Source organism: Tympanuchus pallidicinctus, unplaced genomic scaffold (assembly GCF_026119805.1).
Source record: "Tympanuchus pallidicinctus isolate F22 unplaced genomic scaffold, pur_lepc_1.0 scaffold7, whole genome shotgun sequence".
NCBI classification, from domain to species: Eukaryota; Metazoa; Chordata; class Aves; order Galliformes; family Phasianidae; genus Tympanuchus; species Tympanuchus pallidicinctus.
Genome location: NW_026294791.1, coordinates 25,407,019 through 25,432,946, shown reverse-complemented (window position 1 = coordinate 25,432,946; position 25,928 = coordinate 25,407,019). Strand labels below are relative to the sequence as shown.

Genomic DNA, 25,928 nt, shown 5'->3' with positions numbered 1-25,928 from the left:
ACTCCCTCCCTGATCAGCATATAGGAACAGCACTTCCATGGAAACAGCCAAATCTGACCCCCAAAAAGGAGGATTATGCTCAGCCACAGCAACAAGAAAACAAGAACAAATGCAAAACATCTTGTGCCAGATCTTTTGCTGATAAAAGCCACGGTGCAGAGCACACAGCCCAGGGCTGGGATGTGCTTACCCACCTCTGAATTTTTAATGTGCACGTACACATTGGTTAATCAGCAGTGCGAGAGACAAAGCGCTCCACACCTCCTCTCCACGTGCCTGGCAATTAGAAGCCTTCTCACTCAGGCACAGAGAGAAAAGGCAAGGGACTTGGGCTACAGAGCATCCATTATTCAAAAGTGTATCCATTATTCAAAGTTTTTCTTAAAATCTTATTGTCAGCTTGAAAGGAAAAAAGGAAAATGAGGTTTTGAAAGCTGTGCTTTACTGTTGCTCCACTCCAATTTTTGCAGATTGCGAGTAGCTAAACTGCAGCTGCTTTGAAGAGCTGGATAAATCCTTCTCAGCCTCAGAGAAGGCAGCACCCTGCAGGTAGTTGCAATTGTTTCCCTACTGCTTTATTACCAAACAGGGATGCAACACACCCTGGCATGCTGCATGCTCCTTTCCTCCATTGCCTTACTACCCCCTCACTCAGGGGTAGGCAATAGCAAGCACTCAGCAAGAGGCAGCAGGTACTCACCACTACGTGTAGGCAGTTCATTGGTACCTATGAGCTCATCTCAAGGCAGATGGATAGAGTTTGGGTGTAATGCAGTACATTCTCACAGCATCTAGGAGGTGCAGTTCAGGTTGGGGTGCCAGGACCAGGATGGAGAGCAAGCCTTCCTCAGTGTTCCATGGCTGCCACATAGAAACCACTAGGATAGTGGATGATCTTCAAGGCCAAGCAGACTTAGTATTAATACCACATATGAGCAGTAAAACTCAAGATATGAGCTAAAGGAGCATCAGAGTGCTGCTGGATTGAGCAAACAAAAGCCTGGTAGAATCCATCCCAGTATGGGAACAAGACAGCCAAGGGTCTTGAAACTTCCCTTATATCGTAGATCCATTCAGGTTGAAAAAGACCTTGAAGATCGTCAAACCCAACCTATCCATCATACCCACTTTCCACAGCCCTCGGCACTACACCTCTACAGTTCTTGAACACTTCCAGGAGTAGAGGCTCTAACACCTCTCTGGCAGTCTGTACCAATACCTCACTGCTCTTTCTAAGAAAGATGTTTTCCTAAGCACACCTGTAGAGGCAAGGCCTGAAATCCAGCAATGAAGTCAGTTCACAACTCAAAAAAACAAAATCAGGTAAACTAAAAAAAATAGTGCACCTACAACACAATTCAAAAAAACACCAAATGATTTCCTGAGCTGAGTTTGTATAGGATCCCAGTCCATGGGTGAGGGCACTCAGGTGAGGCCCATCATGGCCATTAAGGCTAATGAAGGCACTCGGAGGGAGCTGAGGGGTTTATGTATTGAATAGTACAGGATGAGTTTTATTCCAGTGCTGGTTGCTGGTAGTACTTGAGAAAAATAGCTGTAGGAATTGTGTGTTAGGCTGAGAAGTAGTTAGTAAAGCCTAAAAAGTACCACGAAGCTATGAGCTGAACAGCTTATTATTCCATTACCTGGAACTGTTGTTTGGGAACAACAAGTAAAAGGTTTTTCAAGTTGTCTTAATTACTGAAGAGGTAAGGTATGGTGCCCCTGAATGCCTGAAGGTCCTTCTCCCTCAACAGAGGAATATCAAGGTGTGATGGAGGTAAGCAATACTCAAATAATTATGAACGGGTTTTTTTCAGAGCCCCTCATCGTGGAACAATTTTAGCATGATTAAGCATTCTTAAAATCAGTTTATTTACATCTTCTGCATAATTAAGTTGAGGATCCCCTGTGGTGTGACCTGAAGAAACCAGAGTTATTATTTCAGTTAAGCAAATTGATAGAAGGGTGGTGATTAAAAACTAATGAGTGCTGAAGGCTAATGAGTGCACTGACCTTAAATGCTGTGGGAAGCTTAGTAGGTGAATAGGGCAAGGGTCCTCCTCTTCTGTTGTCAGGTACCACTAATTGTAAATGTTATCAGTAACTCCCAGGAGATGGCTCAAGCAGTGCAGGCTGAAGTCACTGTACCATAGCCTCTGCTAGAGCTTTTCCTTTAGGCAGCCCGTTTACCTAAAGTGTGGTGATAGCTCAAGCACTGAAGTGAGCTGGGCATTTCCTACAGCCCAGCTATGGCTCTCAGCTTATTTGGACGAATCCTTCACTGCAGCAGGCAGTTTCCTGCTATTACCAGTGGAATAAGCTTTAAAAAAAACTCTTCTGAAAGGAGAAGCTGCATGTACCATGATGAATTTGCAAGGCTTCTAGAGGATGGATGAGAGTTAAATAATTTCCTCCAGGGTGTGAGGCTCAGCAGCAAGCAGGGGAGTATGGCTGAGCTGGAGTTGCTGCAGTGGAGGCATGCTAGGAAAGCAGGAGGGCTATTGCAGTGCTTCATAATGAGGTGATGCTGTAGTAGTTTGTGGGGCCAGAGCCTACACAACACTGGGAGCTGGAACAGCAGGACACAGTGCAGACAAATTTAAGTATTGTCAGATCAAATGGCTCAACTATTGTGTCTCTGCAGTCCATTAAAGCTCAAGTCCCTCCTGTTAAGCCTCAAAGAGTATAGCCTGCTTGTTACTAGAGTTTCGGGTTGCTTTTGTTTGCCATAATGGGTATGGAGGTAATTGCAACTGTGATCACTCTCCTGGGACTGAGCCAGCTGATGTGGGGTCAGGAGCAGACGCAGGCACCTGGCAGGGCAGGCAGAGGGAGCCGTCACTGCTCTGTGCTTCACACCCAGGTCCTCCCCATTGCTCTTTCTTTCAAATCCAAGTGTTCCATCAAGGTGTTCGTCAGGTGCTTGGCAGGGCACTGTTCCACTGCCTACCCCAGTGGCTCAGAAATGAGCATCATCAGGACTCAAGTTAATTATCTTCTTCTTTGTCCAGCTCAAAATGTATTAAAAAGGGTAGGGAAAAGGCTGGAACTGAGCTGGTTTCCTCTCCTCCCGCAGCCAATGTAGGAAGTTCAGCTGTTCCCAGTGGGAGAAAAGTGGCTCACAGCCTACTGCTGGCCAGAATCCAGCTTACATCCACACCAGCCCCGTGACTCTTTGCCCCCAGAAATGCTGCTGGGTCAGATGTGGAGTGCCATATAAATTTATTGATGATTTTGGAAGGTCAGAGAGCCTTGTGAGAATTAGTGCTCTTATAGACATATGATGATGCAGGACATGCGCAAGGTCGGCTGAGGGTCCTCCAGTCTACCATATGCACAGCCATGCAAGAAATCCCTCACAGCCCTTTTACTTCATGGAGATGATGACCTTTCCAGTGGACTTGCGCTGAAGCACATGGTTGAAGGCTTCATTCACCTGCAAGCACAAAACTCTGAGTGCTTATGGGGATGATCATCAGGGTAGGAGGTGCAGAACATGTGGAAGTAGTCGCTGTACTGCAATGTTTGCAGTGTTATTCACTCAATAAGAGGTTAAGCTAAACCAAGGGTCTGGTTGTATTTATGTGGGCTGTACAATAGGCTGTAACGTTTTGTTTGGTGTGAACAAGGAGCTCGTGTTTTGTATCTGAGCCTGGGCTTTCTGTCCCTGGAATCCAATGCTGGGTTTGAAACAACTCAGAAGCCAACAAGCTCCTGGGTATTCCTCCACATTGCATCCCTGAGTTTGCTGGATGGGGGCTACGTGGGCATTTCTAAGGAGCTGTTATATAAGGCTTGAAAGACCATCATAACGGGGGGAAAAGAAGTGTTTTGAGCACTTTCAGAGGTGCTTGGGGGGAAATGCAAATGAAGGCACATCATAATCCACTAATCCACTTCTAAGATATTATCCCAGCACATTATTCTTTAAGACCACAAACTCTTTGGTGTAGCAGCATGTGTTTTTATGATTTCCCCATTGAACACATTGCAGTTCTGGCCTTGCAGTAACAAACCAGAAGTTAACAACTCTCTGGCTGAAACCCAATGGAAGAAGATTAAAAAGGGTGAGGGAAAATGGGATTTTTTGATTTAATATTTTTTTTAGGACTCCTGCATTTTCTGTGCCAGGGGTCTAACTGCACAGACAAACCTATTTCTGCCCCCATAAAAAGGCCTCGGCTAACAGTTCTGAGTCACGTGTACCTCTTCCAGCTTGAAGACCGCTCCAATGTGTGGATGGATCTTTCTCTCCTGGCAATACTGAAGAAGGGAGGACATGGCAGAGGAGAAAAGGGGGAAGTCCTCCTGCTGGTACCGACCCCAGTACACTCCCATGGCTGACACGTTCTTCAGGAGCAGCAGGTTGGCAGGAATTGAGGGGATTTTCCCTCCAGCAAAACCCATCACCACAATCCTGCCCTCCCAAGCCAGACTGCGAGAAGACAAGTGACAGGTATTTGAAACCTCATCCCAAGGCAATATATGCTACCCTGGCCATGAGAAGCCATGTGGGGTTGAGCAAATGCATCCTCCAGCTTGGATATTAGGAGAAGTTTCTTTTCAGAGTGGTGAGATTTTGACACAGGCTTCCCAGGGAGGTCCCTGGAGGTGTTCAAGAATTGTGGAGGTATAGCACCGAGGGGCATGGTCAGTGGGCATGGTGGGAATGGGCTGGGGTTTAACCAACCCCCCTTTTCCAACCTTAATGGTTCCATGGTCTCTCTTCTATTCTATGATTTCTGCCTCCACCACCAGTTGAGGCAGGTAGAGCTTCACCTTGCTCAAGGCATGCCAATAGCATCGCCTCTTATTTCCACTCACCTCTGCAGGGCAGCCTTGAAGATGTCCCCACCAACAGCATCGATGGCCACGTTGACCCCTCTGCCACCTGTGAGTGCTGTCACCTGCTCCCTGAGACTGTTCTGGCTGTAGTTCACTGCATGGCTTGCCCCATTTGCCAGGACCAGCTGGCACTTGGGGTCACTGCCAGCTGCTGCTATCACCTGAGAGCAGAGGGGAAGCCTGTGCTGCAGCCACTCAGCTTCTAGGTGTGCTTATTTTAATTAGAGAAAATGGAGTTGGAAACCTCACTTTTCTCCTTATGTATATTCAAATATTTTCTCGTGTGCATCAAAAGAAGCACACTGAGGCAACAATTTTCATGGGGCTGGAAACAGGAGTTCCAGAATTCTAACCCCCTTCTGAAATGACGACCCATGGGGCAGATGCAAAGGATCTTTGTGCTGCCCAAGGGGGCAGTGGGGATCTATAATGAAGGTAGAGTAAAGGAGGGAAATGAGACACCAGGGTTGTGGTTCTGGTGTGTGACCCAGCAAATGCCTGATCCTGGTTTTCTGCCACTGTATCACTGTGACTCCAGGCCACCTGCTTGCCAAGGCTGGAGCATATGAGGACAGGTGAAAAGGACAACACCTCCGTACCTTTGCCTGGAACACGCTGACAGCCAGATCAATGATGGCAAGGCCAGTGGCTCCAGCTCCTGCTGTCACTAGCACTGTTTCCCTGGCAGGAAGAGAAAGAATGAGAAAGCACAATAGAAACATGCCCATAATTCCCTCATAGAGCAATATTTCAGCAGTAGGGGGATTGTCCTGCTATCAGGGCATGCTGAGTCCCAGTCACCCTGGGGGCTGTGCTGAACTGAAGTGAAGCTGCTCACCGTGGCTGCAGATGTGCTCGGTGCTGCAGAGCAAGCCAGGCTGTGCCATAAGCAACGGGCAGCACTGCTGCATCCTCACTGGACACGCTGTCAGGGATCTGCCATAGTGCCTGTATGTGGGATTCAATGGGCTGACAGCATCACTGGGGCTCACCATGTGAAAGGACTTGTTTTTAAAGAGGTTTTGCATCTTGTAGATGCATGCTGTTTTGGAAAAGATGCCCCACGCATGCTGTATCCCACTGCAGCTGTGGCAAGGCTGAAGTGCTGATCTCAGAGGGAAACCCAAATGCTTGGTGTTCTCACCTTCTCATCGACAATGCACTCCTCTGCCATAGCGCTGATGCCAGACACACCGATCACCCTGTGACCCTGCAAAAACAGTCACTGTGTGGAGACTGGGAGAGAAATCACAGAATCCTTAAGGTTGAAAAACACCAATAAGATCATCTAGTCCAACCATCAACCCATGCCTGCTGACCATGTCCCTCAGTTCTACAGCTCTTGAGCGCCTCCAGGGATTGTGACTCCATCATGGGGCTCTGGGCTGCCTGTTTGTATGCATTACCAAATGGTGCAGCCCCCTCTTAATTGTGCATTTCATTTTCCTATGTTTTCAGAAGGAACTGTGAACGGCTCAAGCTGTGTCTACCAACAGTGACTGCATTAACTGTATGCTGAGTTTCCCTACATCCCCATGTTGTTCTCACCTCCTTCACAGCACTGACGTTTTCTCCTGTCTCCATTACAGTCCCTGAAAACTCCATTCCTGCAGGATAAGTACATGCACATGGGGCACACATTGACACAACCCGCCTTCACACCCATAATTAGCAGCAACCTCAGTTAACAGAGCCAGGTCATGAGCTCTTGCTTCCAGCACCTGGAATTTGGGAGAAAACCTTCCAGCAACAGGCACTGCTGTGCCCCCAAGCCCTCCAAGCATCAGCTGTAACAACACAATGTGAGGAAATTACCCTGGGCTCTGCTCCAGTGGCTGCTGAGCACCCACCCATGGAGCAGCCCCAGGCCCAGGCCACGCAGAAGCTGCACGTGATGATTTCAAAGGGCTTTTCCAACCTCAGAGATTCTACGATTTGAAGTTCCCAGTAGCAAAGCACCAACTGGGCAGAAGATGGCAGCATCAGCACAAGAGACAGCAAACACCTCTAGTTAAGAATTCCTTGTAATTCAGAATCCCAATGCATTTTTGCAGAAGACAGATGCTGCAGGGGGACAGGAGGTGCCACCAACACAGTGACTGACCCTGTGCAGATGTGGCACAGCTGCCACCTGTGCTTGTGGCAGTCACTGAGCTGCAAGAGCTCTGGGCTCCAGACAGGAAGACCCTGCCTACCCCAAAGCACTGCATGTCTCAGTTTTCTCAGCTTCCAGCAAAGGTGATATCTGCTGTTGCTCTCTCTATATTAGTCCTCTTTGAGAATGCAAAGTATTTCGCACTGGGTATTTTTCAGAGGATGCCAAATGTGATCCTACTGACCCCAGAAGTTGCCTCAAGTCAGCAGCGTCCTCGACCTCGAGGGCAGCTCATTCCCATAGGATGTGACACTTGGTCACCTATGACATCTGGTCACCCACTCACCAGGGGTGAACGGAGGAGTGTGTTTCTCCTGGTATAACCCCTGGCAGGCCAAGATATCAGCAAAATTTAACCCGCAGTAATGGACACGCACACGGACCTGCGAGAGAAGGGGACAAACATTAACTCCTACATTCAGCCAAGAGCAGAGATTTAAAAGAGACACTGCCCCAGCCTGGTGGAGACCACACAACGTGTGTACCACAGCTCAGAGACCCAGAGCCAATCTTCCCTTTGATGCCCAATGGTCCCCACGCACCTGGCATGGCTGCAGCTGAGGTGCCGGGAGATCTTGCACGAGCAGGGGCTGTGCCAGATGCATGCAGAGTGCTGCTCGGTATCCCCGGGCACCATGCTGGGCAGGTAGCCTCAGGGTGAAGAGCCTGGAAGGCAAGTGAAGGGGAACTGTGAAGGGGAGTGCCAACCCCTCACTGCTGCTGGGAGGACAGGTAGGGCAGAAAGGGATGGGGACTGGGAGTGATGAGGATATGGAGAGAGGGATGGGGGAAAGGGTAGAGGAATGGAGTGGGGTGGATAAGGAAAAGGGATGGGAAACAATGGGGTTGGAGGGAACAGTTGAGATGGGGGTAATGAGATTTGGAATGGGCGGAGGTGGAATAGGAAAGATGAGGAATGGGAGGGACAGGGAATGGAGAGGGAGTATAGGGGGTCATAGAGGAACGGACTGGGAATGGAAGGGGGGAAATGGGGACTAGGGGGATAGACGATGAAGAGAGTTTATGGGGAAAGGGAGGAGGCAAGGGGACTCTGAAATGGATGGGTAAGGGCAGGGAACGCGATGTGGACGCGCTCCCGTTCTGCTCCGCCCGGCCGCCCCGCACCGCCGCCCCACCGCCGCCGCCGCCATGCCGCTCCCGCTGCCTTCCGGACCCCGCGTACCGCCCGCCCGGGGAGGGGCCGGGCCGCGCTGGGCAGCGATTGGCACCAGCCACGAGGGAGGTGTCAGCGCCCAGCAGCGCCGTGCCGAGCCCGTGAGCAGCGTGGCCGTACGGGTGCCGGCCGAGGGGACGCGCGGCGCTGCGCTCCCCGCTCGGAGCGATGCAGCCTCCATCCAACGCTCGTGGAGCCCTCTCGGCTCGTGCTGATCTGTCGCACAGATGAGTCTGGCCCGTCGCACGCCGTTTAATTAGAATGGCGGCTCGATCTATTTGCTTTGCCTCATCTTTATTAGCCACCGCTTAGCTCGTAATTAAGGGCAGGATGGGGACTGCGGGAGCGGCCCACGCGCGTCTCCGCACAGCCTTTGTTCGCAGCTAGCCGCCTCCCCAGGGAGCCACAGCGCCGGGCCGGGCACTGGCACATGTCTGTGCTCCCAGTAGCGTGGGCAGGGATCTGCTGCTTTAGGCAACACGGAGCGGAAACGCAGCAGAGAGGCATGGATGAAGCAGTGAGATAGGAGCTAGGAGGAGAAGCCCGTGTTCCTGCAGATGGAAGCAAATCCAGTGGTTATTCGCTTCTCAAAATACTCTCCAAGTCATCCAACAAGAAAAGTAGGGATAAATCCTTTGTTCCTCACAGCCCAAAGACAAACCCTGACCCACATCCACTGCCATCAGCTCAGGCAGCGTGGGGGTAATCAACCTAATGGAGCTGTTCCCATATTATCACTATCACCAAAAAGTCCACTTAAAGACAATATTCTTCAGTGCCAGCCCCATGTCTTTTCACATCAGCTGCAGGGTTTCTCAGATCCGCTTCAGAGCGTCTGACCAGTGGCACAGAGCTCCCAAAATCAGAGGGACAATGCCCATGTGGCTGCAGCGTGCTTTTCCAGCTCCATTTTCCCTTCCACGGGCAGCTGTTGGCAGGAAAGGCTCTCAGAAGCCCTTTTTCGGGGCCACTTGGTGTTTCAGAGGACACTGTCCCACTGCAACAGGACCAGATATTCCTCTCCTCCATTAGAGAAAAATTAGAATTTTGCTGAAGCAGCATAAAGCTCAAGGCGAGGTAGGAACCCAACATCCGCACACGTACCCTGGGGGCAGCTGGCACGAGATGAAGGAGGGACGTTCTTTAATATTTAACTTTCCCCCACGCTGTTTTTGCTCTTTTTCAATCAGCGTGCACACTATCTACCATTCCCATCCAAATGGGCTTTGCCGTGGAGATTCTGGCACCCAGCCCTGGTACAGCAGGTCCAAGGGAACGAAACAGGGCTGAGGTTCCATCCATAAGGAATGTCCAGTGGGATGTGGGTAGCAACCCTGGCTGCTCCAGCTGCAGATGCTTAGGAAAGGATTTCGGAAAGGGAGCACACAAAGCAAGCTTTCCTCCCGGCTTCCGGCACTCGGCGGCGGGGGGACTTCCTGAGCCAGAGGCTGCACGGATCCATCTAATCCTTTCTTTTTTTTTCTTTGAATTCATTTATGCTTTTGGCCTCCATGACATCCTGTGGCAATAAGTTGCAGAATATAATTATGTGCTGCGTGAGAAAGCGCTTCCTTCTGTCCGCTTTGGATGCGGCCGTTCCTCTCCGTGCTGCTTGGCGGAGAACTTTGGGATAAGTTTGAGCAAAGTTCCAGTCCCAGGGCCTCTGTGTTAATGTGAAGGCTATGAGCAGCTTTATGGCTCTGCTTCTCACAGAGGGAATCCTACACATGTGCTTGGGTCACTGTCATGCTCCCTTCACAAATGCCTGCTGCATCACGGGCTGAGAGGACCTCAAGCCAGAACAGCTGCACCAATGAGCCTGTAACTCTGGCATCTTTGTTTCCAGGACATCCTTATTTACAAAATATGTCTATTTTTGCTACTGTCACTCTTCCTATTTTAGTCATCTCTGCTATTTATTATTGCTTATGTTGCCCCAAAACCCACAAATGAAGGCAGAAGAATGGATTTTGTTTCCCAACAGAGCACGAAATTTCAGAGAGTCCACTTTTGGGTTGCACTGGGAGTGGGCCGACCCTACTTGATGAGAACCAGTCGCTGCTGTCCCATGCAGATCCTGTGTAAATTGTCATCCCAGCTCCGTGTGGCAACTCTTAAAAACTCTGCAATTATTCTCTTGGCAGAAGCTCAACAGCCACATCCTTCCCTCGCAATACAAGCAGCTCCGTCCCCACTTCCCCACAGCTGCCCATGCAAGCTCAGGGCAGGCTGAAGGAGAGGAGGGGACTGCAGAGAAAAAACCTCAACTATCAAGTTAATTGGATTATGGCCATTAAAAGATAAACTTGGAGAGTATATTATCAGCAGTAGTGGAACGAGCAGTGGTAAAGAGAACATAGGACAGAGAAATTGGCTGCCCTACTGCTTTGTGGTGTCATTATGGCAATCTGTGCCGATGTTCTCTGCAAAAAGAACAGCCCTGCACACCCTCAGCTCCCAGGCCTTTGGGTAGCACGATGCAAGGCATGGTGTGGGACAGGAAGCAACCAGGAAGTGTTACTGGGTGTCCTGGCTCTCCACAGGCGACAGGTCAGGAGGTGAGGAGCTATGCCATGCTGCAACACACGTGGAAGAATTATCCTTTGCCTGTCACTGGGAGAAAAGGATGAATCCTCAACAGGCTCCTGCCTGGTTTAACTCTTCTTGGATAGCAGGATATGTTTTTAACCCTTATTTCCCAGAAAATTGAAGTTGACAACACAAACAGGATGTCCCCTCTCCCACTGTCCTGTGTTTCATCTCCTACAACTGCAGAAAGTGTTGAGCCTGCTGATCTGTTTCAAACAGAGTAATAAGGGTCCAAGAGATAATTAAATTCCTGTAGGAATAATGAACACTGGAGGTAAGGTAAAGAAAGATTCAACGAGGCTCTGCAAAGCAGACACCCACCCTTTGCCAGATCCCAATGACTCTGCTTTGGGATGTGAACTGGAGGAAAACCAGGTTGCACTGGTTTTGCTGATCACAAAACAACATTTTGAGGAAGGTTTCTTTACTGTCAAAATCAGTTTGGAAATGGCAGTAAGGTGCATCTTCCCATTCTACAACAAAAAAAACTGCACCTCATCCCAATCCAGAAAGCAGAGCCCAATTGCATAGAGAACAACCTAGTTGTAGGGCAAGATTCAGGCCAAGCTCTCAGTCAAGCATGAGACATAAAACCCCAGAAAATAAGGTTTCATCAATTGGTCATAGGGCTGGCAGGACTTCTCCATTTATTTGTCTTCCATCGTGCATCCCACTACACCAGTAGGAGGTACTCAAATCCAGTCAGCTCACTGCCATCGTGTGAGTCCTGCAGCTATGACACTCAGCACAGAAGGCAAACCTTTGGGTTCGAGTGGGCGATCCTGCCACACCACAGAGCTGAGTTACAGCCTCGTCAGAGGGAGGTCACGGCTCTCAGCCAAGGTGCAGTAACTCACTGTGTGGATGCCCTTATTTATTGTAGCTCACAATGAAATAGGACAGCAAGCAGGATGGCTGGAAATGGGAGAGTCGGGTCTGGCTTTATGGCTGGGTAATGACTGTGCCAACGACAGTGCTGTTTAAGTGTCAGAATAAAGGCAAAAATATTTGTATCTTTATATAAAGGCAGAAGTTGTGGACAGAGAAGAGCCGTTAGAGGCAGCCTGTGCTAAGCTTTAGGTCTTAGCATGTTGTTTTGGAGAGATGGTTGCACTGCTACATCATCTCCGCACCATGGAGATAATCACAGCATCTGTGCGCTTGGATGAACTTGCCTGGTTTGTATCGACCAGTGCTAGGCACAGGGCAGGGGAAGGAGCGCAGTGCAAGCCGCATCCCTGCCTGTCCTCCCTGAAAAGTGATGTTTTACTGTTATGATCTGAAACACAGCAGGATCCATGCTGTGTTCGTAGATGTCTTATTCTGGATTGTTACAAGCCATAGAATCATTAAGGTTGGAAAGTCCAACCATCAGCGATGCCAGCGACCGCTCCGATCACACCCCTCAGCCACAGCCACATCTACCCTTGGCTTCCACGTGGGACCCACCACCTCGGTGGGCAGCCTGTGCCACTGTATCGCTGCTCTTGTGGAGGAGAAACGTTCCTCACACCCAACCTGAGCCTCCCCTGGCACAACTTGATGCCATCACCTCTCATCCTATCAGTGTAACCAGAGGCTGACCCACCTCAGCACAGCCTCCTTTTAGGAGCTGTAGAGCAGCGAGGTCTCCCCTGAGTTCCTCCACACTGCCCCACGCCATCCCCTCAGCCACTCCCCATCACACCGTGCCCCACACCCCACACGGCTCCGTGCCCATCTCCACACACACTCCAGAGCCCCAACGCCTTTCTTGCCCAGAACCGCACACAGCACCCGGGCAGAGCTGCGCACAGACGGACGATCGGCCGTCGCTATTCCCCCGGCGCTCCGGCCCCACGCCGCTCCGCGCAGCCCAGCTTAGGCCCGAAGCGCGAGTCCCCTCGCGACGACCCGTCGTCCCGCCGCTCCCCGCCCGGCGCCGGAGCGCGGCCGCCTCCTCCCCCGCCTCCTCCCGTCGCGCTGACGCAGGGGGCGGGCGGCGGCGGCCGAGGGGCGGGATGGAGCCGCGCTGAGGCGAGGCGCGGCCGGGCAGCAACGCGGGCGGCGGCGGCGGTCGTCCCCCGCTCCTCGCCATGGAGGCGGCCCCCGCGGCGGGCGAGCCGGCGGCCTGGGCGGCCGAGGCGCTGGCGGAGCCGGAGCTGGGCTCGGACGAGCTGGAGGCGGCGGGAGGAGCACTGGACCGCGTCCTGCTGGACTCGGTGTGCCAGCAGCAGGGCTGGGTCCGCGTCTACGGTAAGGGGCGCCGGGGGGCGGTGCGGACCGTGGCGGCGGGCTCCATCGCGGCGGGCCCAACTTTTCGCTCAGTTTTTCCGACGCCAGGTGATCCTCGCTCGTGATTTCGGTGATCCTCGGCCGTTCCGCGTTCCCTTCCTCTCGCTCCCTCAGCCCTGGCCGCCGCCCCCTGCTCCCCGCCGGTGCTCTGCTCTCCTTCCTTCCTCCTGATGGAAGTTTGGGGTATTTTTTAGCAGCGTCCGACTTGTGGCTTCCACTTGGGCTAGTGGACCTGAGTGCTGCGATGCTCACAATGCTGACAGTCTAAGATGTAACCTTTTTCTTTACAAAAAAAAAAAAAGACACACACAAAACAACCTAAAACCACCTCTCTGCTGCTTTCGGAAGGTTCAGGAGAATCTGAGTGCCTTTGGGTTATTTGTTTGCACGAAGTGCTTCGCATAAGGTAAAGTGAGAGTGTGCTTTCTTGTACCAGGATGCCTGGCTCTGGCCTATCTGCCTGCTGCCCGGCATCCTGCCTGGGTGTCTGAAGCAGCACTTTGCTCAGAATCAGCCGTGCTGAGGAGCAGTGCTGTTGGTGAGGGCACGCTGTGACAGGTTTGTGGGCTGACACCAACATGTGGATGAATGGAACGGCAGCCGTGTGATGGAGCAACCAACTCTTAGGCTGTAAGAATCAGGGTAGACTTCAAGCATGTAAAATACGTCGCGTAGCCTAAGGACCGTAGCTAATTATTCTCAGTCTGTGTTTAAAAACAACTCTTTATCTCTTTCCCTCATGTAGAATCTGATGTGGTGGTGTCTTCCCTCCCTCCTGCCCTTGAAGCTGCCATCAGGTTATCTAGGATGTGTGTATTTCCTCCTTCCTTGCCTTTTTTTCCTGGATAAGTTTGCAGGCAATGAATCGAACTGAAATTGCACTGTGTTTGTGTGCAACTAAATGTGGGTTACAAACCTGTGAGTGACAAGTGTTATTTATAGGATTAAAAGTAAAGCCTCGCGCAGTTGTTGGAGGAACCACAGCAGCAAAGCTAAAGCAAACAGGAGCAGAAAGCTCAGCCGCATTGTCTGCATTGTCTGATAAACAATGAGAACGCTAACACTAATTATTTCACCATGGATGGCCAGAGGACAGAAGGAATATTTGACATGAAAAGATGAGAGCCGTTTTCTGGCATAGCAAGAAATGCAGCTTTTGATGTCCTTGCATTTCTTTTCCATGTGAGACGTGGACAACTGTGTTATGGAGTTGTTCCATGTGAAAGGTAGTTGCCTGAGAAGCTATGGAAAGGCTCATTTTAGAGGAAAGCAGTTTGGTATCTAAGAGTGACCGCTTGTTTCTGTGCATCTATTCTGCAGCAGTGTACCATCCCACTCCTGTCTGTTTGAGGCAGCAATTACTGGCATGAGGGGAGCTGGTCCTGTTGCAAAGTCTGTAAAACTTCATCTGTAAGCAGAGAGAAGAGCTCGGAGCAGTAAAGTACCATCATTACTGGCCTTTGTGGCTCACCAGCAGCATGACCGTGATGTGAGTACAGCAGGACTTTGCCATGTCTGGGATGTGATTTCAGAGTGACACTGAGGTCTTGTCTGACCTCACTGCAATATCTAAATCGCAGTCCAGCTATTTTTGCATTTCCTGCTGCTGTAGTTAAAGTGTAGCTTTCCCATTCTGCTTTCTGGAGGCCCTGGTTGGGTGAATTAGCAAGAACGTGATCAGACCACAAGAACACGGTTTCCCTCCTGACGGACAGAGCTTGTAACACAGGCAGCTTCCTCTGGCCGGGTGTTTGAGCAGTGAGTGGGAACAGCACATTTGCTTGTCACAGTGAGGGGTTTAGTTACTTATGAAGCACAAATCATGTGAGTGTCACTGGGTGATACTTCCAAGAACTAGTTTTGACACACAACAAATGTTTCTGTAAAATACTTATCAGTGTATTCTGAGTAACAGCTTCCTTCAGGCTGACTGGACAGAGTGGGTGAGAGGGAAGAGGTTGTCTTGCCTGGGTTAATACTATGCTTTTTTCCTCTCTAAAAGGGAAGAGTGACTTTTTAAAGTCTTCACCAGTGTTTTAGGTTGAAATCCGAACGTCTTTTTCTCTGTTCTTTAGAACTGGTTTGGGGATAGACGGAGGAATGAGTGATTTACAGCTTTCTCAGCGCTAACTCTGAAAACAGAGCAATTATATTGCTTGGTACGGCTGACTGAGCACCCATGGATTTTGTAACAATGAATTATAAAGCTACCGTTGCAGCATTGGTGTTAAATGTTGCATGTGATGGGGGCAGAATCAGATTTTGTCAAACTTACAGTCTGCATCTAAACAGGTTGTAAACTTCTCCAGTGGCGGCTGTCAGATCTGCTTCTGGCTCTAAGCTCGCTGCTGGCACTCGTGCACCAAAGTGATTGATTTTGAAGCAGGGGTTGCAAAAATAAGTAGAAAATAGCACGTTCCAGAGACTGTTCTTTCTTTAATGTTCATCCTGGAAGTGGGCAGCGCTGCTCTGTGGCCTTATCTGGGCTAGGAAATGTCTTCCCATTTTAGCACTGGTGCTAAAAGACGATAGTGGCTGTACAAACCGTAGTGCAGATCAGACGTGGGTGTTTTCATCACCTTGTCCTCTAAAGCTGCCAGCAGCTGGGAGCATGCCTTGCTGCCACAGCAGCCCTGCTTACCCCCCTTCCTAGCAGCAGGAGCCTGCTCTTCACATTGATGCTCAAAGGCTGGATATTGACCTCCAGGCAGAGCTTAGCTCCAAATGAAAGCTCTAGACCTGGTATAACCAGACAGAAATGTCTCTCAGCTGCCTGAAACTCAAGTTCGGAGCTTTTAAGCATTGGCTCTCTGAAAATACTGGGCTTGTGCTGAGGGCTGAAGCTCCAGTAATCCACATAATGTCATGTGGAGATTAAAAAAACAGCTGAGACTCAAGCACTGACCAGGAGCATCTCTAATCGTGTGAAATTCAGTCCAAAAACCCCATTTCCACAAGTTACCTGTTCCAGCAATCTGTCATCTACCTTGCTCTGTTTCGTAAATGGCTCTGACTCTGTTCTCAAGAGTTTTGTTTCTTTACAGCCTGCCTCGCTGTGACTTCGTCGGTAGCTTGGTGCATTTAAATATAGATGTGTATATATATTAATTTCTACTGCTCACAGTGATACTTAAAAATGCTGAGGTCATTTCTTTCCCAAGCATTCCTCCCTGGGTGAGCACTGGTGACAGTAAGCATCATCTTACTGTCAGCAGCCCCTGTCCTTCCGGCACTGCTCATGCTGAGCTGTAGAGGCTGGTGAGCCTTCTCGAGGTGATGTCCTCCCCCAAACCCAGCGCCCTGTCCCACGACCCAAGCAGACCCCACCAGGTGGCGGCATTTTCTCGACGGTGGTGCCGGAGCTGCTGAAGATGCCCAAGGCTGCCTGAAATGCACAGCGTCTTCTCTGTGCTTCCAACTTCCAGACCTTAGCGTGCACCTCCAGGAGCTCTGTTCAGAAGTCTGCCTGACGAGGAGGAGGTAGGGAGGATGTGTTTGATGTGAGCAACCAAACAGAAGTTCATTACGCATACAGGGCGATCTGATGGTTGAGGGACAGCTGTTAAACCTTCCTGGACTCTTCTCCTTGAGGTGAACTCAGGTGGCATAGCTGGGCTGTGTTCTGCACAAAGCTGCATTTGTGTGTGTGATTCTTTGCCGTTACAGAGGACTTATTAAGTGGGATAAGCTGAAGGTGTGAATGAGAAGCTGCTGCCAAGGAAAGCTGACAGTCGGCTTATAGCTTGTGGTGTGTCTGTGTAGGCGGCCTTGTTGGGAAGCAGAGGAGGTCGGTGCTTCTGAGTACTGCTTTTCCTTCTGATCAATAGGCTTATTTTTAACTCACACAGCAAGTTGTGGAGAAGTGGGAAGGTAAGGCTTTGGGGATGGAAGTGCTGTTTCCTGTGCATTTGGACTGTCGTGGTATCTGACCTTACGGTGGCCTTTGTGTACCACTGTGGTGTGTTGTTACAGACATTAAATAACATCGAAGCTTTTTTACATCGTGTTAAGGTGATAAATGACAATCATTTCCAGTTGGTTGTCTGCTCTAAAAGACAGAATGTAATAAAAAAAACCACGGGTTTAAGTAACTGTGCTTGCTGCAGGTTAAAGCTGATAAGCATGCTTTGGGCAGAGGCACTGCCTGCCCTTGCCAACCAGCATCACCAACCCATTAAGGTTTGAGGAAAACCTCTGAGATCATCAAATCCAGCCATCCAGCTGTCACCACCATGCCCACTAACCACGTCCCTCGAAGGGGGATGTCCAAGGATGTGACTGACGCACTGCTGCACATGATCTGCTCGTACTGCCATGTGTCAGCTCCTCTGCTACCTCCTTTGTAGTGTGTCCTGCATTTGGCCTATGACTTGGAGAGCAGCTGAGGGCTGCCTGTAGCCTGCTTTCTCCTTTGCTTTACTCCCAGCTTTGCTGCAGTGTTAGCCTGCAGCAAACTGTTTGCCCACTCCCTTTTTTAAGGAAAACTGACTTTAATTTGTGCATAAATCATTGGTGTCTTTTTTTTTTTTTTTTTTTTCTGTTTTGGTAGGAGTTTTTAGCTGGGCCCTTCCAGCTGCCTGTATTGTGCCCAGTGTTGCCTAGGTTACTCATTTATTAAAAGTCACTGAAGTATTTGGAAGTATCAACAATACTGGTGTGTGCTGGGGAAAACGAGGATGACATTATTTTAAAACATCAGCTTCCTGACTCCTGGATTTCGGCCGCACGATTTGTCTCTGGCTGAACATTTTAATGTGGTGCTGTTTCCTATTTTTAAACAATAGGAAAAAAGGGGAAAGATAACGGGAGCATAACTATGACCCGTTGGCTTAATATGAGATCATGGGTTCCTTTCAACTGATATTTATAGATTTAAAAAGGAGGGGGGAAAAAAAAAAAAGCTGAGATTTTAGCGTTTTTCTGGCATTTATGCTTTCATAGCCCCAAGGTCACTGAGTTAAACCCTCATCTGAATTCTTTCAAAGTCCTCTCTAAAGATTCACAGTAATCATGGAAGTAAGATCTGTGTCTGCAAGGAAAGTAACCAAGGGAAGGGAAGAATGACTGTGTTTTGGTTAGTAAACTTCTAACAGTCCTTTGTGTGTTCTGACCCCCCCCCTTCATCTCAGAAAGCCATTACAGAAATGATCAGGAGAGAATAACATTTGTTAATTCCCTTTAATGGGATTTCAAAAGGTCGCAAAACTGTAGAAAGGCTCTTCTCCAAGAATCTGGATTATTTTTAATTATAAAGTTGGAGTAGTGCAAGTAATGAGCTCTTGGAGGTGGAGGGAGGTCTTTGCACTTAAGTAAATGTAAAACCGCATCCTGGATTTAGATTTTGTATTATCTAAAGGATTTTTTTTTTTCCCTACAGCTGGGAATGCCCCATTAAAACTTAGCTCTTACACTGCCAGCACAGGCAGCCACTTAGTTCAACACATTAATTCTGCAAACTGTGGGAAAACGACTCCCATTTCAGCAGATGTGCAATGCGTCTGCTGCGGATTTGCATAAGAATGCATACGCTTCTCTGTTCGGTTCTGGCTTGATTAAAACTTGCAGGCACCTTTTCCTTTCCTGTAGTGCCATGTCTGCATTCTTGGACATTTGTAGTTTAATTGAAAATGCTCTGTTTTCTTCTTTGTTCAGGTTATTCACTGTATTTACACGACGCTGCATTATAGATGTGCGTGGTGTTTTACAGATGGAGGCTGCCTGCCTTTGGACATTGCAGTCTGGACTGGAAAAGAAAGGAAATAACAAAGGTGGCAAACGAATTTGCAAAGAGATGGAGAATTACACAGTAGAGTGTTTTGGGAGGGGGCTGTGTGCCTAGAGATGTGCTCACAAGGAGATGCTGGACTGGGAACCAGAATTGCTGGGGGATGAGAAGAATTTAGAGATTAAAAGTGACCCCCCATCACTCAGGCTTTATTGAATCGTAGGAAAGCTAGAAAAGGCCTTGGAGATCACTGAGTCCATCCACCAAGTCCCTCCCAGCAGTAGGCTTTCTTCTCATGGTCCGAAGACCATGACCATTCAGCAGAACCGTTCAGCTTGCTCCTTTTCCCAGTGTGATTGGCATGAAAAAAGGCATAGAAAGCAATACTGTGTTATCAGTTCTGGAAACTTGCTGTACTCTGGGTAGCAGTAGGATCACGATGCCCAGAATGGGTCCTGGAAAAGAAGGCGACAACTCAGATCACGGTGTGAAGTTTCTTGTGACAAGGAGAAACGAATTAGGAAGCAATGTTTTGCATAGGCTGCTGCATCAAATGCTGGATGCCTGCCGCCCGGATCCAGGCTTTGGGAGAAGAGGCTTTGTGTCTGGGTTGCTTGTAGGGGTTTTTTGGCACGGAGGAACAAAAGACAACAGAGCAGCATTCAAGAGGAAGCTTAATGCTGGAGGAATGCAGCTCTGGAAGGGCACTGCCCTGTCTCTCCTGCTGCATGATGGGGCCCTGGCTGCCAGCAGAGCACTCCAGGGCTGGCGAGCATCAGAGCATTGCATCTCCAAATTAAGTTGCCATTGACTCAGTGGATTGGCTTGCGATAAGCGGAGGTAATTCACACCTGAGCTGAGTCTTTAGTGCACAAATATAGTCTTGACAAGCTCGGGTGCAGATACTGTGCTTGTCAGTGCAATGTGTAGGAACAGGGGCTTCCCATCCCAGGACAGCACGGCCAGGGAGGCTGAAGTGAATGAAACGAAGTGAGAGGAGTGAAACAATGATGGTTTCTTCAGTTTTGTGCGCCGTTTTGTCACAGTAAATGGTGACAGCTTTATTAGCAATCCTCTAGTCTGTTGGGTTTCAATAAAATTAAATCAGTTACACTTATGCCATTCATTGCTTTGCTACGTGAGTGCATCTGAAACATTTCTTTTGAAGAGAGCTGCTGAGATGCAGGAAGGTGAGGAAACCGGGCACAAGTAGGTCAGATAACTCGCCTAAGGACATGCATCAGAAGTCAGATCTCCTGAGACCTCTGCAGTGCTTTGCTTGCATAACTCGACTTACAGTGCCTTGCATTTGGGATACCTTTAAGCCTGCTACTTTGCTTGGATTCTCCTGTGGCTATTAATAATCCTCTCAAATACTGCATTAGCTGTCAGATGTGCAGGTCAGCTGGGCAGGATTCTCCCCAGGGAAGCTTCCATTCAGGTGCCTATGTCTGCTCGCTCCCTTTTTTGGCAGCAACAGAGGTGAAGTTTTGTTGACCTTCAAAATGTAATAAACTTATCTCATTGCAGTGATAGCAGGCTGGGTTGCTGGCACGGAAGGCGTAGGACAGCCAGTACTGATTCTCTCCATTTGTGTACAGGGCCAGGTGTGTGCCTAAATCATTATTTCCAAGGAGATAACTCTTCACTGTAGAGGAAAATGTATCACAGATGGAGACTGGAAAACGACAGAGCGAAGATTATACCACCTGAAGCTCTACCATACTTTCCATGGCATTTGAAATCCTGTGCTACTGAGCAGAACATCTTTGTTTCGTTGGCTTTGTGAGGGGAGCTGAGTGATGTGGATAAGTTTTCCATATTAGTTTGGTATTTCATCTCAATGTGCAGCCCAGGTGCTTTGCAAGAGGAGAAGACAAAAAGCTTCCTGAGAACGATGTTTTATTTATGCTGCAGGTTGTACCTCAGGCTGTGCAGCCTGGCTGCTGCAACCCAAGCACAGTGCTGGGAGAGCATTAGGCTTCCTCATCAAATAGTGCTGAGCAGTTGTTGCTTTGTAGCACTTTTCTGGAATTGTTTCCCATCTTTTTGCTCACGACGGTGAGTAGTTGATGGAGAGGAAAGCAGGGAAAATGGAGTGGTGTCACCAAAGCAAAAATAAAGAGCTCTGACAAAAGGATAGGGAGTAAAAATTCAACGTGGTTTTAATCCTCCTTGGAGGAGATTTATCTTTGAGATAGCATACACTTACAGGATCTCTTCTCCCTTCCAGAAGCTCTCTGACAGTGCTTCTGTAGGATGCTGGTGAGGTATGGTGTGAACAATTGCCTCACTGAGTGGATTTCATGGGCTTCTTCCCTAATCCTTCCTCTGCTAGCTGGGGCCTTGTCCACTGAGCTTCTCCAACAGCCTAAACTCTGTGGAGGGAATGAGTTTTATATCCCATATAGGAAGGTAGCAAAGATTTTTATGGTCTTGCTGTAAATATTTATGTCAGTTGTTTTTCACGTGCCCTCAGCTGAGGACTCCTGTGCTGGGAAAAGCATTGCAGCAAGCAGCCGTTCCCATCCAGCTGTGTGAGCCACGGCCATCTGAAACACGAACTCATTTCTCACTTGAGTAACCATTAAATCAGGGAAAAAATACTCTCAGTACGTTGCTTGTTCTGTGTTTGAAGAAACCCAACACAGCAGAATAGGGTGCAAATGGAAAGCTCTCTGCAAAAATGGCACGACTATCAACACCAAACCTGTGTGTTGTCAGCTCACCTGTGTGTAGTTGGCACACACGTGTGTGAGCCTCTAAGCAGCTGTGAATTATCCTTATCTCCTCAGTCATATATTCTGACTTTACATTATTACTTGTTGTAAACCCTGTCTGTGTGAAGAAGTGCAATAGCTGTTACTATGAAGAGATGTGTTTTCCTTGCAGTTACCTGAGGATGGTTTTGAAATGAGATCAGCTCCATGCATAGAAGGCTCTCTGATGAGAGGTAAGGTAGTTTCCCATATGAGTAGGTAGGTGTTCCTATAAACAAGTGCCAAGAATAAAATTGACCTACTTCTTCTTTGCTGAGAAACTGCTTACTGTGGTTGTAGGTTATGCTAACGTAGACGTGCACTTTTGTCTAAGTTGTTATTGAAAGGATGACTGGCAGCACCCAGTGTTCGTTGTGCTCATGATGACAGTGTGGGTAGCAAGTTCTGTAGGATCAGCTGAGGCTCTGCTGTTTGGGTTGTGAGATCCCTTGATTGTCGCCTGCATCCGGTTGTAGAATATAAGCACCAAATCCATTTATGAATCTGCCTTGTGCCCAGCTGGCTGTAAGGTGATTTTGGGAAGACGGCTGAGTTAAAACTGTTATGAGAGAGGTGTGGAGCTGGATTGAGATCCACTGTTACTGGTGGAGTTCAGGAGGGTTACTGTTTCAGTCAAAACCCCCTAGGGTTATGTACAAAACTACAGTAGCTTTGTAAGAGACTTAAAGGAGAAGCTGTAGTGCATCCTATGCTGTGTGCTTGTGTTTCATCCATGAAATGGCTCACTGCTTGAAGTGATCTAGCTCTACTTTTGATGTCCATTTATAACAACCACTCAATTCCATATTTGACATGGTATCCCTCCTTGTTTTGTTTCCAGACTTCATTGATGTGGCTTCTTTGTGACCTACTTTGTGTTCACCACTTTAAGGTTGCTTCTTTTTTATTCTGTTCCAAAAGGAAGCGTCTCCCATGAGAAACATCTGAAATTTGTTCACCTGTTTTTCGTGCTGGTAGGTGGAAATGTGGACCCAACGGAACGGGCAGCCTTCAGTCACACCAACAATGTGACTCTTAGGTACTTTCCTTCCTAAGCTCTGTTGCTGATTGTTCTGAGATCCCTGAGGGGGGTGTTTGGAGAACTGGGGAAGGAAATGCCTGTGTTTCCTTGGAGCTCCTGTTACTCATTTCTGTGAAGTGTGACTGTGAGGACGTTGCATTTGCCCCTTGTCCTTTCAGGGGGCAGTGATGTGTCATGTGCTTATTACTTGCACAGCTTGGGGAAGAAACATTCCAATTCCTCCTCCTTTTACTCATTCTGGGATATTCTTCTTTTGCATTCTTCCCTGTGGTTTCTTCCTGTAATTTCCACCAGTGGTGATTCAGCTCTAGGCTTAGCTGTATCTCTCTCTTCAATTAGTGGTGCCTTTGCTTTTTATCTGTGGCATGAGGTATGTGCTTGCTTATTCGTGGGGACACTTAAAAACCAGTTAATGTAAAGCAGATGTGCAGTTTTCAGCAGCTGCATAGCATTTAGCTAAGTCTTATGAAGGAATTAATACCTCAAAGTATTACATATCATTGGAAAAGAATAATTTACTTCCATAATTTCACCAAGTGGACATAGCTTTGTGTTTGTAGTCATCATCTCCTAAGACTTGAGGCTTTTATCCTCCTGACACTTCTCTTAGGTGCTGTGTTGATGTAAACACAGGCTAACCCTGAAGAAAAAAAAACCACACCAGCCCTTCTCCCGGAATCTTAATGGCTTTTTGGTTAAGTAGCTTTGGATCCAAATTGCAGCTAGGTCTTGTGTGTTTATTTGCTTGTGCTTTTGATTGTGACTATGAGGTTCTTGCTTGTAACAGCAAAGCCACCAGGAAAGCATGTGTGTATAAATGTAGAGAGGATTTCAGCAGAGGTGACAACCAGCTTTCTTTATAATGTGGAGGTGAGCTTGTTTTTGCTCCATTGGTGCTGTGTGTGCAGTGCTGCACTGCGTTGGGAAAACCCTTAGCAGAGGGTGAATGAAGAACTGAAAGCAGCTGGAGCTGCTCCCAGTGGTATGAGTAGCAGCCCACTGTTATCAGCAGTATTCCTCACTCCCACTCTGCTTGCCTCGTATTACTTTTATTTAGAAGTGATGCGATGGTATCAATGTGAGGTAATCATGTGCTTGTACATAGAGTGCTGGGATGGCTTCAGTAGCCAAAAATGTGGCCTAGAGTAACTGCTTTGGAGTCTTTGCCTCAAAAGCTGAGCACAGGGTGTTGGGCTGAGCCTCTCTAAGACTTTGAGGTTAAATGAACTGGATGTGGTTGGGCAGAAAATGAAGAATTCAGCAAAAGAAGTGGCTGCCAGCTGCAGTGCAGTGTCAAGCTGTGCTCCCCGGTAGGCTGTTGGACACAGCAGCTTTCTGCACATTTCTTGTTAGCAGGATCTGGTCTAAAGGAGAGGCCATTTGTGTTGGAGGTGAGCTGGGTACAGAGGCTGTGCTTGTGTGGAGGCATGGCATGTGAAAGCTTTTAGTGGTTTGCAGATTAATTTTAGGATATTCCTTTTCTCTGCTTGAAATATCCAGTAAGGCAGGTGAAACCCAGGAGGGAAAGCTATTAATTTCAATCCTTCCATTTATTTAGTGTTACTCTTCATCCGAGAACAGAAACCAACGAATGCAAATCTGTTCTCCAACACACGCAGACACGTTTTGTTGCTTGGAAGCTGAACAGGAGCTGTAATGAATTATCAGCACCCGATTCCAGAGCTGTGACAATCTGGCATCGCCTTAATATTCTGAGCCATCGCTGGTATTATTCCTCTGCATTTTTCCCCCTTTGTTTTCTTCAAACCTGTGTTCTAATCTGAATACTGTTGGTTTCCAAGATTGAAAGAGATGCTGGCTGGCTCTGTGCTTCGCTCATTTTTCTTTTTTTTTCCCTCCCCCTTAATAGTACAAATGCATCCCGAATTAGAAGTGACATGGAAAATTGCAGTTTTTTCCAGTTCTGTTCACAATTGTCTCTCTAGAGTGTGACGATACATAACTTATTCATGACAGAGGGAATTACTTAATAAGCAAGGAACTTTTCTTAAGGAATCCCAGGACTTCCGGGGAAAAAGTCTTTTTGCTTCATCAAAACATGGAGCTACTGCGCTCTGGGTTCTCTGGCAGCAGTGACAGCTTATCTTTGGAAATAAGTGCAGATTAATTTACATGTGTCTTTATTTTAAAATATAGCTTGCTTACTCAGATGGCAATTACATTCAATTTAATGGTAATGTAAAACAGCAGGGTCTAGAGTAGTTCTCCAGCCCAAGGGCTGACCGTTTTTACCATCCAGCTGTTTTCCAAGTGATTTATTCCATTCTCCCACTTGGCTTCCCTGCCTCACCCCCTCGGTCTGAGCCTCGATGCTTGCAGCACAGTGTGGGTGGCAAGACGGGAAGAACAGCTGCACTTCACAGCTCCAATAAATGACTTTATTACAATTGTGTCTGAGTTGCACTAATACCAAATGTCTAAGTTCACTAGCACGGATTGCCGTCGTTCCCACCCCACCAGTGTGCAGTGAGGACCGACAGCTCTGCCTCACCCCAGCTATGTTGGGCTGTGCTGTGCTGCTGGGGATGTGCTCAGCCTTTGGCAGCCAGAAGTGCTGCTGCCTTTCTCCTGCTTATTGTGTGTTGGGTGTGATGCGAAGAAGGGAGGATGCGCTCCCACACATTTCAGGAAGAAGCCTGGATGACCTGCAAGAAACAGGATTGCTGTGAGTAGGGAGCTGCCTTCCACTTCCTGGGACGTAGCTCATGTTTTGTATGGCAAGGTTCAAAATAATTTCTTGCTGCTTATCTTCCTTCTTCGCATAGGACTGGGGTCCTGTGCTGGAGAGCTGGACCCTCAGGAGCTCTCCCTCATCCTGGCCGTGCCCTGCTTGGGAACATACCTGAATGCAGCAACCAAAGCACTTCAAGGGGGATTTGACAAATCCACCTGTCAGTGTCACCAGTCGCAGATTTATCATCTTTGACAAGTAGAAAATTGCTTTGACTTGTCTGCAGGACAAGTAAAAATTAGTAATAGTGATGGGGTATTTTAAAAATTGTCGTGATCATGTAAATCCTGTTATCTCTGTAACCTAACGTTAGCAAGCCCTGAGCTGTAAAATGACATTAACTTGCTTGAAAAAACTGTCTAGTGTTAACAGATAACTGGATATTTTCCCCTCTGTTCATTTCTAAATCCTGTTGCTTTTGAAAAGCTGACACTTCTGTTCCTTAGCCCTGTGTCCCCACTAACAGAAAATTAGAGGAGATGCCTTTTAAAGAAAAGGGAGAAAAAAAGCGTGTAGCTACATCACATTGTAAAAATGCAAAGGAAGCAAAGACACCTAATCTGACAAAGCATCAGTGTTTAGGCTATAAGCTCATTATAAGCCTTGTGTA

The 25,928-nt window shown here is 48.2% G+C and overlaps 2 protein-coding genes across 7 annotated transcripts in view; one reads left to right on the top strand and one right to left on the bottom strand.

The window, feature by feature from the left end:
• Positions 1-3,208: 3,208 nt before the first annotated feature.
• LOC128072635 (quinone oxidoreductase-like protein 2) lies at positions 3,209-8,198 on the bottom strand. 3 transcript variants are annotated; one of them, XM_052666637.1, is made up of 10 exons: positions 8,129-8,198; positions 7,546-7,669; positions 7,290-7,386; positions 6,397-6,455; positions 5,993-6,058; positions 5,687-5,817; positions 5,448-5,529; positions 4,828-5,009; positions 4,210-4,438; positions 3,209-3,439 (listed from the first exon to the last, which is right to left on the bottom strand). In XM_052666637.1, exons 1-10 carry the CDS (start codon positions 8,152-8,154, stop codon positions 3,371-3,373), a joined length of 1,065 nt encoding a protein of 354 aa, XP_052522597.1. In that variant the 5' UTR covers positions 8,155-8,198; the 3' UTR covers positions 3,209-3,370. The 3 variants fall into 3 exon arrangements, with proteins under 3 accessions (XP_052522597.1, XP_052522599.1, XP_052522598.1); XM_052666639.1 differs by having other exon boundaries at positions 4,210-4,353; XM_052666638.1 differs by having other exon boundaries at positions 5,687-5,796.
• Positions 8,199-12,835: 4,637 nt separating this feature from the next.
• Positions 12,836-25,928, top strand: part of RASAL2 (RAS protein activator like 2) — a 153,822-nt gene continuing 140,729 nt past the window's right edge. For 3 of the 4 annotated variants that reach the window (XM_052665759.1, XM_052665758.1, XM_052665756.1), the window contains exon 1: positions 12,836-13,001. In XM_052665759.1, the coding sequence (XP_052521719.1) occupies positions 12,842-13,001 (160 nt within the window). In that variant the 5' untranslated portion in view covers positions 12,836-12,841. Of the gene's footprint in view, positions 13,002-21,606; positions 21,719-25,928 lie in introns of those variants that run through there. The other variant, XM_052665761.1, reaches the window with a different exon arrangement.